Here is a 15,949-nt window from a genome sequence, read left to right as displayed (position 1 = left end):
TGTAAGAGTCAGGCTGTTTGTCTATTATAAAGCAAATACCTTAAAAACACTCAGATTTTAAGAGGAAATGTAAAACATTTTAATATGTTTCATTATTTCACAGTGAAAAAGAACAGCACAGGTTAATTTCAACAGAATGCTTTTTGGCAAATGACATCTACACCCAGAGACAATGTACCATTTATAGTGTCTACTGGAGCACTGGAGACTGGTCCATTCAACAGAGTTCAACGTCTGGATTGTCAAGGATTACTGGGGATATATCTGCACTGAGATGATGCTGACAGAGCAATGAAAATAAATCTTCAATACAGCACTCAAAAGCACAGAAAAAGCAAACATCTAAAGATCAAACTCAAGTAAAAAAAAAAAAAAAAAAAAAGAAAAGTTGGGGATTAAAAAAAAGAATATGCAAACAGGCACAAGGGGTAAAATAAAATGTTACGACAGTGAAAGACATAAAAATGACAATACTGGCATCCTGGTGAGTGATGTAATATACTCTTGTAACATTTTTCTACAAAACACTTGATTTGATTTGACACAGCCATGCAAATGCAAAAAAAGCCTCCTGCACACCACGCAGGTTCTTCACAACACATGCAGGAATTTGAATAGATGCCCTCAGTTATCAGTACAATAATTATAAAAAAAAATATGATAGCAGCCACAGGTGGACAGGAGAGTAAAATCATTCAAAGTCACAATGATTCACAGAACACCCAAACATTACAAAATGTACAGTATTTGCAAGAAAACATTCTGAAAAGTGCTTAAACTGTGTGCTTTGCTGTTTGAGGTCAAACTAAATCTTCAGTCAACAATCCTACCCAGCTAAAGCTTTCTTGCATTAAAATCCTGCCCACATTCAAACTCACCAAACAAGTGTGAACATCTATGATGTACATAGACAATCATGACGGATGCTAATAAAAGCCTGTCAGTGCAATGAACACGCAGGCATTCTTTTATGTGATAAATTCTACATAATGGCTTTTGAATATTGAAATGTGTTGAACCAACATACTGGAGTTAAGGCTGGCCGAAACCAGTCAAATGTACAATAACGATCAAAGATATACTGTATCGTAGGATAAATGTTTCTAAATTAGACTTCATCAGCTACTTTGATCATGCAGTCACATCTAGAAATCAGCAGTCTTAATCACCACCTCTTTCCTTCACGCACACAATAACACACTCTTAACACACACACACATAAGAAACCTGTGATGAATGGTTTTAGGATTGTTCTACGACTTCAGCACACATTAAAGTGTGCATCTTTGTAGTTCAAACCTCTGTGCACTCCTTAAAACACTACATGGCCCTGCATCCCTCCTGTCTCATCTCCCTCTACTGTATGTGGGGGCTTTCTTCAATTACACCAGGAAGAGGTTGTATCCTCGCCCCTTTTTTAACATGATCCTTCACACTGGGTTTCTTGGAGTGAGTTCAGGAGTCAACATCCAATCTTGAGCTCCAGCTCCTACTGGCTGTCCAGGCCATTAAGTGAACTGGTCTTTCCCAAGCTCCTCCCTCTATGTCTGGTTGTTGGGCTGTCGTCATCAACCTCTTTCTCTCCTAAAAGGTCAAATAAAATCCACAGTTTGAGTAAACACTAACACTACAGCTCAGTCGTTCACAGATGAGCATTTTGATGCGCTAGCTAAAGTCACTGTACCTTTAAATCCCTCTGACACATGGTCAGCAGATTCTGTGTAATTACTGTCTTCACATTCTGAGAGGCTCTGTGAAAGGAGAAGAGGGTCAGATGCATAACACACATACCATCAACTGGACAGGAGACATACAGCTGCTAACTGATCCTGATCAAGTAACATGGTACAAAAAGTCAAAGTTAATATTTACTCTGGGTCCTAAAGAAAGGGGATATTAAAAATGAACATTTCCACCTAGTTTTTGTGCTACGTAACGTTTGGTGGCAGCTTTTTTTTTTTAGACATGACATGGCCTTTAGATTGACTTCAGTCTTCAGACTTTTTATTGCAGGACATTTCAGCTGCTTCTGTTCTGCTGTCCAACAGCGTACAACCACAGACTAATGAGACAAAAAATAGCATAGCCTTGGCCATTTCTGGACTCACGTGGGACCCACATGTTTTCCCATGATTATAAGTTTAAAAAAGCTTTTTGGTACATCTTGCAAGTTGCATCATAAATGTTGCCAAATGCTGTGAGTAGGGACAACTGATCAGGCAATTTTTTTGCATCTTTATATTTCTAAAATTAAACTTGTCATTTTAAGACTTTCTAAACATTCACAGGAACCTTGTCTGACAACCTTAATCATTACAATTAGTAAACAATGGCAGTTTCCATGGGTGAAATACTTGTAATGCTCTTAAAGCTTTTGCAACTTATTTAAATAGTTTTGTAAATTCTCTTAAAATCCTGACCACATTCATTTAATACTCCCCCATTATATAAAAAAGAATACATCGGCCAAAAGAAGGTTCAAAGTCAGTCCAATCATGTCGTCTGACTATGTAAAATGTTGCTCTCCTAATCAATACTTGCATTAGGGTAACAGTGAATTTACCGCTCAAATCCAAAATGACTGTTTTCGTAACTTTTACATAATGTTGACTCAAGAGCTTACTGTGAAATGCCACCATGTGCAATCCATCGTTTCCTTAAGGCTGCTATAGGAGACATGTGGTAATCGACTACAGGATTAAAAATCACCACCATCAATAGTCAACACCATAATAAAAACTTGTTTTTAACTTTTTTTCATTCATTCAGGCCCACAATGCTCATTAATTGGTGTTTGACAGCTGCGTTAGGCTGTAGCTCTAGTTAAAGGCTATTGACATTATGCTGGACCAAAGGGATTTAACCAGCACGATGGACAAACGGCATCTTGTGGAGCAGAGTGATTTGGCAGTATTTTGATCTATATACTGTAAGAGATAATGTTTTGTTGTTTTTATCATCTCATATATATTTAAATTATGCTTACGCAAAAACAGAGCTCAATAGAGGAGAAACACACATTACATGATAATGTTTTCAAAGCCATGTTGCTCGATTTTGAATGTTTCATTTAATTTTAGTCTGAATTGTCATTTACATTCAATCTACAAGTCACCTAGGGACATCCATATTTAGAAACACCTCAAACTTAGTTACAAAAATGAGATTCCAGTTAAATAAACTTAGCACAAAAAGTAAGGAAATTTGTGTTTGGTAGATTATTTTTTTGTTATATTAATGCTTCTCGGCAATAAATCTTATACCATTGGAAAGCCTGTTTATTTCCACTTAAAATACTGCCACATTTGTAAGAAACATGCATTTGTGGGATAGGCAGCAGAGCTGAGTATGTGGGTTATGCCAATGAAGAATTTGCCAAATCTTCTCTGTCAATGCCAAAGATCTTGTTATGCTGTTGCTCTTAACTCTTGTTTTGAGCTTCTGGTACCCCAGGTGCTGCCAATCAGGTGCCTGATTGGCACCTGTTATGTTCAGATACAGATTCTTCCAATGGCAGTTGGATCAAAGGGTCAAAGTGTGGAGAAGACGTGGAAAATGCTATGCTATACTGCTGTTCTGCAGTCCCTTGGCAGGTCACAATTAAAACATCACTCATAAAACGTCATATAGAAAGCTAAGAAAGACAAAACAACAGCTCAAAACTGTACACCCACACAGGCACATTCACACAGTCAGGTTGAAAGCAGTGGTATAAAATCAGTGGTGACAGAGTTTAGCCAAACACAAATTTCCTTACTTTTTGTGCTAAGTTTATATACTTGCACTGAAATTTACATAAGAACATTTTGTATTGACAATTTCACAAATTTAACAGGAAACTTAAAATTAACTTAAAATAACAAACATACCTTTTCTCTCGGCCCATAATTTTCAGCGAACCACACCATTCCATAGAGGCACAGGAATGTAATGAAGGCCTAAACCAATCAAATGTAGAAACACACTTTAATGATGCATGCAATATCCACACTCTGTAACTCTAAGCATGCAAAGCTTTTTTACATGTGGAAAAAGAAAGGCATGTGTGAAAAATGGCAGTCAGTTAAAGATGCCTCATGATTTCACATATTTTAAAGCAGCAGAGGGACATAATAATCCACTTAAAAAAAGACACAACACTATTGGTGTGTTTTTAATAAGATTCTTGGTTTGTTTCAATGCAGTTGTGTACAGTTAGGTATGATAAACCCTGATCTAGCTGGCATTTCCACAGCCAATATCAATCCAGCGTTGATCATCGTGATGGGAATTCTGGCTCTAACATTTGGTTCACCTCAGTATTGAGAGCTACTCTTTCAGCTCTTCATTTGATGGCATTTTGTCTTTTTAATATCTATCGAACAACAAAAAAGAAGAAAAAAAAGGTGCACAGTTGTTCCCATAAAGAGCTGCCTCTTAGAGCCTGCTTACTCACACACATCACATCAAAACTTACTCATTGCTTGTCATTTTGAATCAAGGCATCACTTTATCTAATCAGTACTCCACAAGATATTTTTTTACTTTTAACATTTTCCTTTTAAAGAATGTTTATGAAAAAGTTGGGGAGTAAATTTGTTCAGCTCAGCACAAAAAGATGTTTTTTTGTTTCTAGAAGTGAAGATTCAAACAATTCATGAGTCTAATTCCACTCTTTAGGGTAAGGTATTCTTGGTGCCCTAACAGAAATGGAGCCAAACAGATCTGTCATTTCAGTACCCTTACTTTTGACAGTGGACAAACAAATAACAGCATAACATACCATATCAGGTCAAAATGGACCACCTGGTTGAAACGCAGCTTATAATAACACTAAATCTTACCAGACACAGCAGCCAGAGGATCACATAGAGGATCTGTGTTTTGGAGAACAAGTCTTGTCCAAACTTAATACATGCCAGGGCCTCCAAGAAGGCTATTGCCCTGTGAATGGGGAGGGGGGCACAAAAAATGAACCTCTGACCTGCAGTAAACTCTCAAGTTGACAAAAACACAAGCTCAAAGCATGCATGACCATATGTAACCTTTATCTTCTCTCTGAGCTCAAAGTGTTTACATTTGCACAACGTTCATCTACACCTACTGCATGTAGCTGTCAGATATTAGTTTACATATAAATAAAAGGTGTAATACAACTGATAGTGGGTGTATTGGTTTAAAACACGAGTTTTAGTGAGGGCTACACTTACCCAAACACCCAGCACTGAGTCCCAACTCTCTTACACTGCGTGTCTGTTAGGTACGCATAATACTGCCTAGAGACATAAAAACAATGTAAATGTTCCCCTGCAGGTGGAGTCGGTTGCTGCCGTTACTACAAACATGTTTATCAAACTGTCAAATCAAAAAACGTGCCATTTACATTACAAGATATTTACATTATTCAAAAAAACTCGCATAATCAGTGAGTATGAATTAATTTTGAACTGTATTTTGTGTATTTACCTGACTGTGGGAGCTGTGATGATACCAATGAACAGGATACGACACCAGCTGAGTGCATGGCTTGCAGGAAAGACAAAAATGTGCTTTAGGAAGAATGTGTTCAGCTCTGTTAGCTATGGAAAAACAGAAACAAGAGAAGAATACTTTAATGTACAAAGATGATGTATGGAAAAGAGACATTCTGTTGTTGTTTACCAAAATTAGCATTTGTTCTTATGATGTAAACTATGATAAATACAGAGATGAATAGATATCCTACAATGTCCTTAAAGCAGCATGTTTAATTACAAAACCAACACAAAAATAATGTTAAAGCTGGTCTACTTTGGAGTTTGATTTACTTTAACTCATTAGAAACAGAAGCAGCAAACTAAGAGTGAGCCATCATTAATTTTATCACTCATAGCAGTGCTTTTCTGATGATTACATAAACAGATCAGCCACAACTGTATGACCACCTAATACTTTACTTTTTTATTGAAATTGTAGGGGTTGGAGTACAGCAGTGGTGGACAGTAAGGGTAATTCCAATTGAGTACTATCCTTAAATTTTGACAATTTGTACTTTACTTGAATTAAATGTTTTGGGGAAACTTACTACTTTTACTACCTTCCATTTGAAAGACAAATATTGGACTGATAATTTTTTTTCTTATCTAAAGTCTGATCTCAGAGACAGTAAACTGTGTTAGCGTAGTTCTGTGTGTGGTTTGTCTATGTCAGGGGAGTCAAACTCAAGGCCCAGGGGCAAAATCCGGCCCGTGGCACAGTTATACCCGGCCCACCAGATCATTTGACATTTTTATCACAACTAGCCCACCAGTATGAGGTCTGCAGATTTACTCCAGAATAACAATGTAAACTTAGCCTTGATGATTGACAATATCCTTAAGTCATAAAACTTAGAAAGAGTAAAGATTGAACATAATTTGATAAAAAGTCAGGAATGTGGTAAAAGAAATTTGTGTTTTCATTGAGTATTTTCTAATCTGCATCTCACAATTATGACCTAAAGTTACGGCTTTGATTTATTACATCATATTCTGACCTTTTCAAATCATAATTTTGACTTTTATCTCATATTTTGACCATTAAATTCACGCTTTTAATTTTCTAGCCATATTTTGAGATTTTAGATTCATGATTTTGAATTTAATCTTATCTTTTGACATTTTCAACTCCTAACTTTGAATTTAATCCCAAATATTAACCTTTTTGATTTAAAATCTTAAATTCTGATCTCATCTTTGGACATTTATAATTTGGTATTTTTAATTTTATCTCATATTTTGACCTTTTAAACTCATGATTTTGAATTTTATTTAGTAACTGTTAAAAGTCATGATTTTAACTTTTGTCTTTTTTTATTTTTAAGTCAGAATCATTTATCATTAATGTTAAATTTTTTTCCCTATAATTTGTCACCGGTGAAGATGAGGTTGACAGTCTGTGGGAAATTTTGACCGTTAGGCCCTCAGCTTAGACCAACTTCAAAATTCGGCCCCTGCTGTGACTGAGTCTGACATCCTTAGTCTACGTGGTGTTTCGCAGCACCTGTACGCTGCACTTCTCCTTGTAGTTTATAAAAAAGATTTATACCCTATATGGGCTTTTACGCTTTTAATATAGAGATGGGACAGTCAGAGTAGGAGGCCGGGGGAGACAGAGTGGGGAGTGACATGCAGGAGAGGGGAGATGGATCAGATCCGAACCCGGGATGCCTGCTTCCTGGACAACATCCCCTGCACATGTGGCACTGGCCACAGGATCTAACCAACCATCTGCTCCATGGTTGAACATAGAGAAAATGTCACTCAGATCACTGTGATAATAACTTAAGTAGAGAAGGATAACCATTCTCCACCCGTGGCCATATCTTTTTGCCATGAAGACTGAATTGTATTTCAAATGTTCACTGTGTTTACATCACACAAATTTCATCATGGAATAAAAAAAGAACAAGGCCTCAAATACAACAACGTTTTTAGCTATTTTTTAAAAAGTAGTTTGAATACTTAGGTATTTTTTGAGAGCAAATATTCCATTACTTTAACTTGAGCAATAATTTGACTGTGCTGCTTCCACATGTATTGGAGTAATATTTGACCGGAAGTATCTATACTTTGACTAAAGTAATGAAGTTACAAAGGGGGTCATAATGCCAATGCTGATCAATGAAACAATGTTACAAAGGTATGTAGAGTATTATAAACCTAGGAAAGGCTGACATTTTTAATTAAAAATAATTCTTAAAACTCCCTGATTCTACAACAGTGATGCACACTTAACAGTATTTCTTCAGTTTCCATGAGGCCTTTGAATGTTTAAGCTTCATCATATTGATAGTCTTACTTAACATTTGCCTGGCAATTTACCAGCAAGTTCCTCATACAGAAAATCTGTTTAATGGTTTTATCTCATCTTCGTGTCTTATGCACATTGTTTTATAACTGTTTTAGACCTTGTTACCAATCAAAAAGTTGTATCTGTGTAATTTTATTTTTTGTGTGTATAACCTGACTGTTTTCATATCCCACTGTTAAAGCTCAGCTCTTTTGCTCATTTATTTTAACTATTTTGTTAATGTTGTTTTAATATGTGCATTTTTATTTTATGATGTAAAGCACTTTCTAACTATGTCAACTATTTCAGACCTTAATAAGCTAACTTTTTTCTCATATAATTGCTTTAAAATCAAGCTCACTGAGGCGACTTCTCTGGATTTACCTTCCCCACTTTTTATTAACGGGCTTAGTAAATTTATATCGCTAAGAAGAAGAAAAGAAACTCTTTTATCTCATATGAAATCAATTTCTAAGCAATGAAATCAGGGCAAATCTCTGAAAAATAATCTAAGGTAGTGCCGAATGATATGAAAATTACATTGTGATTATTTTGACTCATACAGCAAATTCACTTTGAATTGTTAAAATGGAGGGAATGAGCATTTTTTATGTCACTCATTTTATTGAAGGAAAACATAAAGTTTGGAAATAAGGAATTGTTGCAATTTTTCCTTAAACAAATTGACACTTGAATTTTGCATGATGTGTATAACATTTCGTCTTGAGTAAATGTCCAACCTTAATCTATTGTAATCACTTTAAAGCCTATTTAGTCTTTTGACTGCAAGTGAATTGAATGAGGATTGTTCATATTTGTTTCACAATCCATGCACTGTAGTCAGACTGTTTTACAAACGTGTCACTCGAACTGAAGCCACTTTGGGTTGACATTAGGACACCAACAAACAAAGACTCTTTTACAATACAAGTTACAGTTGGTTTGACAAATTGGAAACAATACTTGCAGTTTATTCGAGGGGACACTCTGTCTAAGCCCCTCGAATTGGAGCACGAACATAATGAGATGGAGCCCTGCTGCAGAGTTATTCACTCATTTGGCCTGGAGCCTGTGTGGCTGAACCCAGCAAAGAGCTGCTAAAATGTCACTACGCTGAGCAGAGCTGAGCTGTCCCTATCTCTATGTTTAATTCTCAAAGACTGGTAATTACAATTTAAAGCCTTAAGAGAGCTGAGAGGTTCCTTAGTGAAGAAGGAGTGGTGATTATGGTGTTACATGGCTACATAAAAACTGGAGAAACAGCAGCTTTCAACGACCAAAGCAGCTAGCTACTAAAAATCTGGCATTGATAGACTCTCTACTGTAAATAAAGCCTGCCCTCTCAGACCAGAGTTTTCTTATTACAATAATTTGCGCCACTCTAATCCATGCTGTCTTGGACTCTTATTGGATTAGATGGACAGCAGGACACTTGTGCTTTACATGAATGCATGCGAGACAGGTTTTAGATTTCAACAATAGGGGAGCCAATTAGATAAGCCTAGGCTTAGAACACAGTGAATACAGGATGATCCCAGACTAGTCAGCACTTAGTCACCATGAGCTGATAAAAGAGGATTTCTTGCTGACCCACCTGCCAGATGATCATGAACAGATACACGCCCATCACTCGCTGCAGGGAAGACTTCGGGTCCAGCCAGCGTACATAAGTCCAGCTTGCAGGAGTGAACTGTAGCACGGCTCGCTTGATCTTCCCTGTGGTGGTGTGGATGTCTCTGGATGAGAAGCACAGGAGAAGGTTAACAATGACTTTCAGATAGATTTACAGTAGGTATTATACTAGATGAGAGTAATGCCATGCCATTAATCATTCAAATCTAATCCACCATGAAAACTTCTCAGATCAGATTTCACATAATTTGTTCATAATAGGAGCTAAAAAAGGGCCACTTTGATGCATTGTCTACCCTACTCTCTCCTTTCTACATTTTCTGTCTTTCCTCAGCTGCCCTGTTGATAAATCCTGAAAGGCATAAAGATAGCCTTAAAAAAGGAAAAAGATTTTATGTGACTAATGCCAAAATGATTGCAGCTTTCTGACAATATCAACCACATCTCCCTTTCAAAAGCTTTGAATAATTTGAAAATCTTCTGAAAAGACCAGCTATGTTTCTGTTGGTAATGATCAAAACTGAATAAAAGCAGCTATAGCTCAATCTTCTGATCATACTTTATACTCGCCCAGTGGTAGGTCCTCATCTCCAAAAAGCGGCAAACCGTCATGCCGAGCCAGATGCCTCCTCCGTTGCACAGCAGAATGTCCAGAATCACCTGATCCCACCAGCACTCGGCAAAGTTAGGCAGGAGATGCATGAAGAACAGCTGCAAGAGGAGAAGATTAAGAGACAACGGAGTCGACTTACCCTCTGGATGAAGCAATTACATTACTAGATGAGATAATAATAAATCCTGGAGACTGAGGGATAGGTAGGTGCTAAGATGCTAATAAACCTCACCTCGTGTGCTTTCTTACCTCAGTAAGCTCCCAGGTAATACTGATGGTCCAGCAGAGGCCATAGCTTCGAATAAGCAGGGCCTTCATGCCCCAGCCCCAAAAATGACTGAATGCAAAAATGTCAAAATGGCTCAGGATTCTTTCCCAGGTGATGACATGGCAGTTCACAGCATATTCCTGCAGAGAGGAGCACAGACAGACTCATTATTGTGATTGATAATCTCTTGGTAGGGAAAGCAGGTGCATGGAAAAAAAACCCTACATCTTTTATGTAAGCCTCCATCACTCACCATTATGTCTGCCTCTCTCTTGGCATAACGCAGGTTTGGGTCCAACCAGTACATTAGCTGCTTCACTTGCTGCCAGTTGAGGAAGATAATGAAAACCAGGAAGAGGAAGTAGAGGACGCTCAGACCTGAATGGCAGATAGAAATGACATTAACTAGTAAAATCAAAGGTCCAAATAATACCATTTAACTCCCTGGCTGGGCTAAAAGCTTCACTCACCAAAAACTATTCGCCATATTGCTGGATGTGGTCTGGTAAATGGACCTGTAGAGAGGGACATGAAGACATCATATTAAAATTTAAATGTAAAAAAAGTGATGAAATGGACAAATGTCTTTTGAAATAAATCTTTGAACATGGCGACAAAAACTGGACATGTATAAGTTTGTAAAAGTAAAATTTATAATGAAGTTGCTGCATTTGATTGCATTAGATTACAAAGGGGGTCATGATTTTTCTAATTTCTCTTTTTCTTGGTTAAATAGTCTCTGCACAGCTTTGAAGTATACTTGGGGTCATTGTCTTGTTGGTATATGAACCCACAACCAATCAGATTCAGTCCAGACGGGATTCCATGATGTACTAAGATGTTCTTGTTCATGATACCATCAAATTTCACTGATTTGCTCGCACCATTTCCCTAAATGGAATCCCTTTACCATGATGGAATTTCCTCTGTGTTTCACCGTGGGCTCAACGCATCTGACATTAAAATGTTCTCCAGCTTCTCTGGTCAGGAATTCTCTGGACGGACGAGTCCAGGTCAAACCTGGACTCGTCCATCCAGAGAACCTTTATCCAGTCATCAACAGTAATGTGCTCCCTGGCAAATCTGAGGTATTTCTGGATATTTGCAGGCCTTAATTAATGGTTTCTTCACAGCTATTCTTCCCGTTAAAGGGTACATATTGTGCAAAAATCACTTTTCAGGCTTTTCTAACAAAGATATGTGCCTCTGGCCTGTCCACAATCCCCTCAAGTACCAGAAAAATCCATTCCCTGCCACCCTCTCTTTCTCCACCTTTCAGAAAATGTGTACTGAAACAAGCCGTTCTCAGATTTTCCCCTCATGACGTCATGTGGACAGCAAGCACCCGCCCCAGGGTTTGGTTGGCCCTCCCCGCTTGGAAGAAAGTTCCGCCCTCCTCTCCTGATCTTCCTCAGATGCTGGATAGCTCAGTGGGTTACTCTGCTGACTTTGATCTTGAATATTGATGGTTTGAATCCCAGTCAGGTCCTTAACTTTGGATAAAAGTGTCTGTAACATCAGGAGTGCCACATCCATTTCTTGGGAGGGGCATGGCCAGGGGCGGAGTCAGACAGCTCATTCAAGCCACAGACACAGAAACAGCTTGTTCTGAGCAGGACTGAAACAGAGGGGCTTTTAGACATGCAAAAATCTAATACTAGAGTGTTTTTTTCAGCAACAAACTTCACAGGAGTGTTTTTGGGACCTCTGAGAACAATATAAACTTGTCTCAAAAGGGTATAAAACATCCCCTTTAAGCTAAGGTCATTATGGAGACTTTTTCAGACTGATCTAGAAGCATTCATCTCTGCTTGAAGATCAGCAGTGGTCTTCTTTCTGTCTTTAGTACTTAAAAACTTTTAGGTGTCTGACATCTGCTTCAGTTAGCTTTTGTTTCCTGCCTCTTCCTTGGCGCATTTTGTAAGTACCAGTCTCGGCAATTGACTCCACAGCACACCTGACCACAATGTTATGAACACTTTATGTCCTTTCCTATTTATCTCAGAGACCATCCAGCATCATGAAGCGCTTTAACATGGACTCTTTCCAGTGAGCTCTCGATGTTTTAGCTTTTTGAGCAGGAATGAGGAATTCCAAGCTGAATTCATCTTCTAATACCCAAATTTGAGCCAGCTAAATGGGCTTCTCTAAAAAGTCAGAAATCAATGGAGCATAACATTGAACCACTACAACTATTTTTTCTGTTCAGGCTGTCAAGTAAATAACTATAATGTGACATCGTAATCAAGAAATAATAATGTGCTTTACTATTTTTCTGTGCTTTTTTGTAAAACATTAAATTTGAAAATTCATGGATAAGTATAATAAATATAACTAATTAATATATAAATAATGTATAGATATTATATCTAATAATTATATCTAAGCATTAAAATTATCATTTTGGTTAAAGAGCTTCTACTGATGTATAAACCATGTATTACATAAACATTCAGATATGATTTTGGTAATTACTAATTTCCAGGAGCCCTTTGAATGCTTAAGCCATATTGCATTGTTATTTCAACTTAACATTTTCCAAGCAAATTACCAGCAAGTGCATACTTAGTATCTCACACTTCCATTCATAAGTTTCAGACCTTAATAAGTTCACTTTACCTCATATAATGGCTTTTAATAGTGTAGTATTTAACAGTGATTTATTCTTGTTTTATGTTCTGCCTTTATACTGAGAAGCACTTTGGTCAACCGTGGTTGTTTTAAATGTGCTACATAAATAAAGCTGAATTGAATTGACTTGAATTTTAAGATCTAGCTCGCTAGCTCAATTCACCTTCAACAGTTTAAATTAAGACACTGAGGCATGAAGTAAAGCAAAAAAATGCAAAAGAAACAACTATTACTTTCCAGGTAATAAAATCAGTATATATCCCTAAAATAATCTAAGGTAGGGGGACCGTTAAAAAAAAAAAAAAAAAAAAAAAAAAAAAAAAAAAAAATATATATATATATATATATATATATATATATATATATATATATATTGCAATTATTTTGACTCATATCACAAATTCTTTCAAATTCAAATTTTGGGCCTTTATTTCAACAGGGGATAGCAGGGGATAGAGTCGGAAACAGGGGTGGGTTAAATATTCTTTGAACCTTAGATTTTTCTATTTAATATCACTTTTCTGTTTGCCTTCTGCTGGGTTGGATTTATAGCCTTAGGAAGGAGATTAAAATCCATGTGATGGACTCACAAAAGCAGCCAAAGCCAGCTCCTGTTACATTAAGTTAAATACTGTTGTTTCTTACTGGATTCAAATTTTCTTGGACAGCCAATGTTGAAATTGTTACACATACTAGATCATTACTTATTCAAATTTCACTGTAAAGACAGTACTAATCCCCAAAGCACCTTCAGACTGAATGCAAATAAAGCCGATGCTTGTAAAACTAAAAATAATAGTAACTTCAGTGTAATTTTGTACCCACCATTTGGAAATGCTAAAACACTGATGACAAGGAAGAAGGAGATGACCAGGATGAGGCCCACCCAGACATTACTGTCAGGATTTCCATCATCTCTGCAAACACAATAAATAGAAATAAAGTCAATAATATGATTAATTAATAAGCTACGATTAACATTTTACACCTTCATACTTCAAACAACTATTGTGAAATTATGCCCTCTATTTCCTTTAACACTTGTGGGGCAAATAATGATTTGATATGTTGAAAATCACTTTGCATGTCACCTTTATCATGTCCCCTTGCTAGAAACACTGTTGCAGCTAATGTCAGCATAGATAACAATGGCCATCCCTAAAATGCCTTCATATATATATCAACATTTCGTTTTATGAGCTACCTTAAATAAAGACAGTTAGTCCAATGCTTTCATGTGGATCTAAAGTTAATTTTTGGAGATTAGATGCATTAAGGGGAAGCTAAACGCTTGCTAACCTCTCTATGTGAACCTGGCTCTGTCAGAGCATCACTGCTCACTTAGCACCCAGCTAACTAAGCTAGCCCCCAGTGCTAACGTTAGCTATGAGCGGCACTTACCTCGTAAAGGCGAAATACATCAAACTAAGCACCGTGCATGTCAGCAGTGTTATCGTGTGTGGCCTGTAGAAAAACTCTATAGTGATATCTTCAACCTGCTGCTCGTTTATCATTCGGAAATGCATCCTGTAGTTCACATCATCCTTGCTCAAGGTATGAGATCCGCTGTACACGGACGCCATGGATGGACGCAGCAGCAGCTCCTCACATTAGCATGAGAAAGTGATCCAGGCAGCAGCAACCCCCACCAAAACAGTTACAACACACGGGGAAATAAATATTAAGTGTCACATAGTTAGCTAGCAGCGTGCAAGGCAGAGGTGGCACCTGAACAGAGAGCCACAGGGGGTTAAAAAGGGGGTATGCTGTTATAGAGAAATTGTTCACTTCTGATTATGATTGGTGTTCATGACTTTAGGGAGTGTCCCAAAGCGGAAGAGTTCACGTGCCCTCCTTCATCATGTGCCGCTATGATTGTTTTTAACGTGACCTCCGTGCAAGGACTTCAGAGGCTGGTAAACGGACCGAAACTGACCTTTAAAACTACCCAGTTAATTAAATATGGCCTGCGAGAGAGCGAACTTTCCCATCAGTGCCAACGGTGTTTTTACATGGTCAGTTATAATGGTATGGTAATGGTATAATTTGTGACAGGACTTTTTGCCCCTCAGTAGCCGTGTCTGACTGCGTCGCGAAGCTGGTGTTTCAGTTAAACGAGTTACCATGTTAACTGGACACTTTCAATTAATGTGTCTTTGGTTGCGTTTACATTTTCTGCGAAGGATTTTTTACATTATAATGCAAAATATGAAAGAGACGACAGCGAGCCATCATCTTTGTGTTTCAAAATAGCTGTTGTGACATTTGAATGCCACTAGTCAAAAAAGATTTAGGTTGAAGGAGTGACCCTGCTTACTGGCGCCTCTCTGCCGAACGCGTTGAAATCTGCGAGTCATCGCGGAATTTTGTTTAAGTCTTTTGTTATAAAAAATAAACCGTACCAGATATGCAGCCTACTTTATAATAGAGCAATAGAGTAAATACAGAAAATCTGCGTGAACTCTTAACTTTTTAACATCCGTTGTAACCACGACAACCACGGAAAAGGCATCAGTTAATACTGTCACGAAAGCATCCGGAACACCTATCTGTGGATCTCATTAATCGGAGGGGTTATAGTCTATTCAAAAGTCAAAACGCTGCGTGACACGACACAAAAGTCACACAACACATTAAGTAGGACGGAATAACAATTTAAAGCTGAATGAATAGAGAAATAGGCCGCCAGGTAGAGCTCCGACACCAAATGTAATTCTGTCATAAGACAAAGTCAATATTTGAATAGACACAGGAATCCTCTTTTCCACAGATGGACCCCCATGTTGTAATGGATATTTTAAAAGTAGGTCTACATATAAGCTTACAGAACTGGGAGGAATAGTGAAGTGTACTTAAGATAGACTATTTAAATAGATAACAAATGAAAGTGTTTCCTAGAATACACCCCTCTCGTAAAGGTAAATTTACTTGGTACATTTTGTTTGTGTTCATCCCCCCCTTGTGGCTGCACATGGCTTTTCAAGAAGCACCCTCAGCTCCCAGCAGGGGTCTCTATC

General features: G+C 37.6%; 1 protein-coding gene across 2 annotated transcripts; it reads right to left on the bottom strand.

Moving 5' to 3' along the window:
- Nucleotides 1-94: 94 nt before the first annotated feature.
- ptdss1a (phosphatidylserine synthase 1a) lies at nucleotides 95-14,708 on the bottom strand. Of its 2 annotated transcripts, XM_041794484.1 has the most exons (13): nucleotides 14,334-14,708; nucleotides 13,758-13,849; nucleotides 10,772-10,816; nucleotides 10,555-10,679; nucleotides 10,283-10,441; nucleotides 9,980-10,131; nucleotides 9,383-9,524; nucleotides 5,446-5,558; nucleotides 5,190-5,255; nucleotides 4,824-4,923; nucleotides 3,870-3,938; nucleotides 1,685-1,751; nucleotides 95-1,584 (listed from the first exon to the last, which is right to left on the bottom strand). In XM_041794484.1, the coding sequence occupies exons 1-13, from the start codon at nucleotides 14,513-14,515 to the stop codon at nucleotides 1,490-1,492; spliced, it is 1,407 nt and encodes a 468-aa protein (XP_041650418.1). In that variant the 5' UTR covers nucleotides 14,516-14,708; the 3' UTR covers nucleotides 95-1,489. The 2 variants fall into 2 exon arrangements, with proteins under 2 accessions (XP_041650418.1, XP_041650419.1); XM_041794485.1 differs by lacking the exon at nucleotides 5,190-5,255.
- Nucleotides 14,709-15,949: the final 1,241 nt, after the last annotated feature.

This window comes from Cheilinus undulatus, linkage group 8 (genome assembly GCF_018320785.1).
Source record: "Cheilinus undulatus linkage group 8, ASM1832078v1, whole genome shotgun sequence".
Taxonomy (NCBI): Eukaryota; Metazoa; Chordata; class Actinopteri; order Labriformes; family Labridae; genus Cheilinus; species Cheilinus undulatus.
The sequence above is the reverse complement of the archived record's forward strand: the minus strand, read 5'-3'. Positions and strand labels throughout refer to the sequence as shown.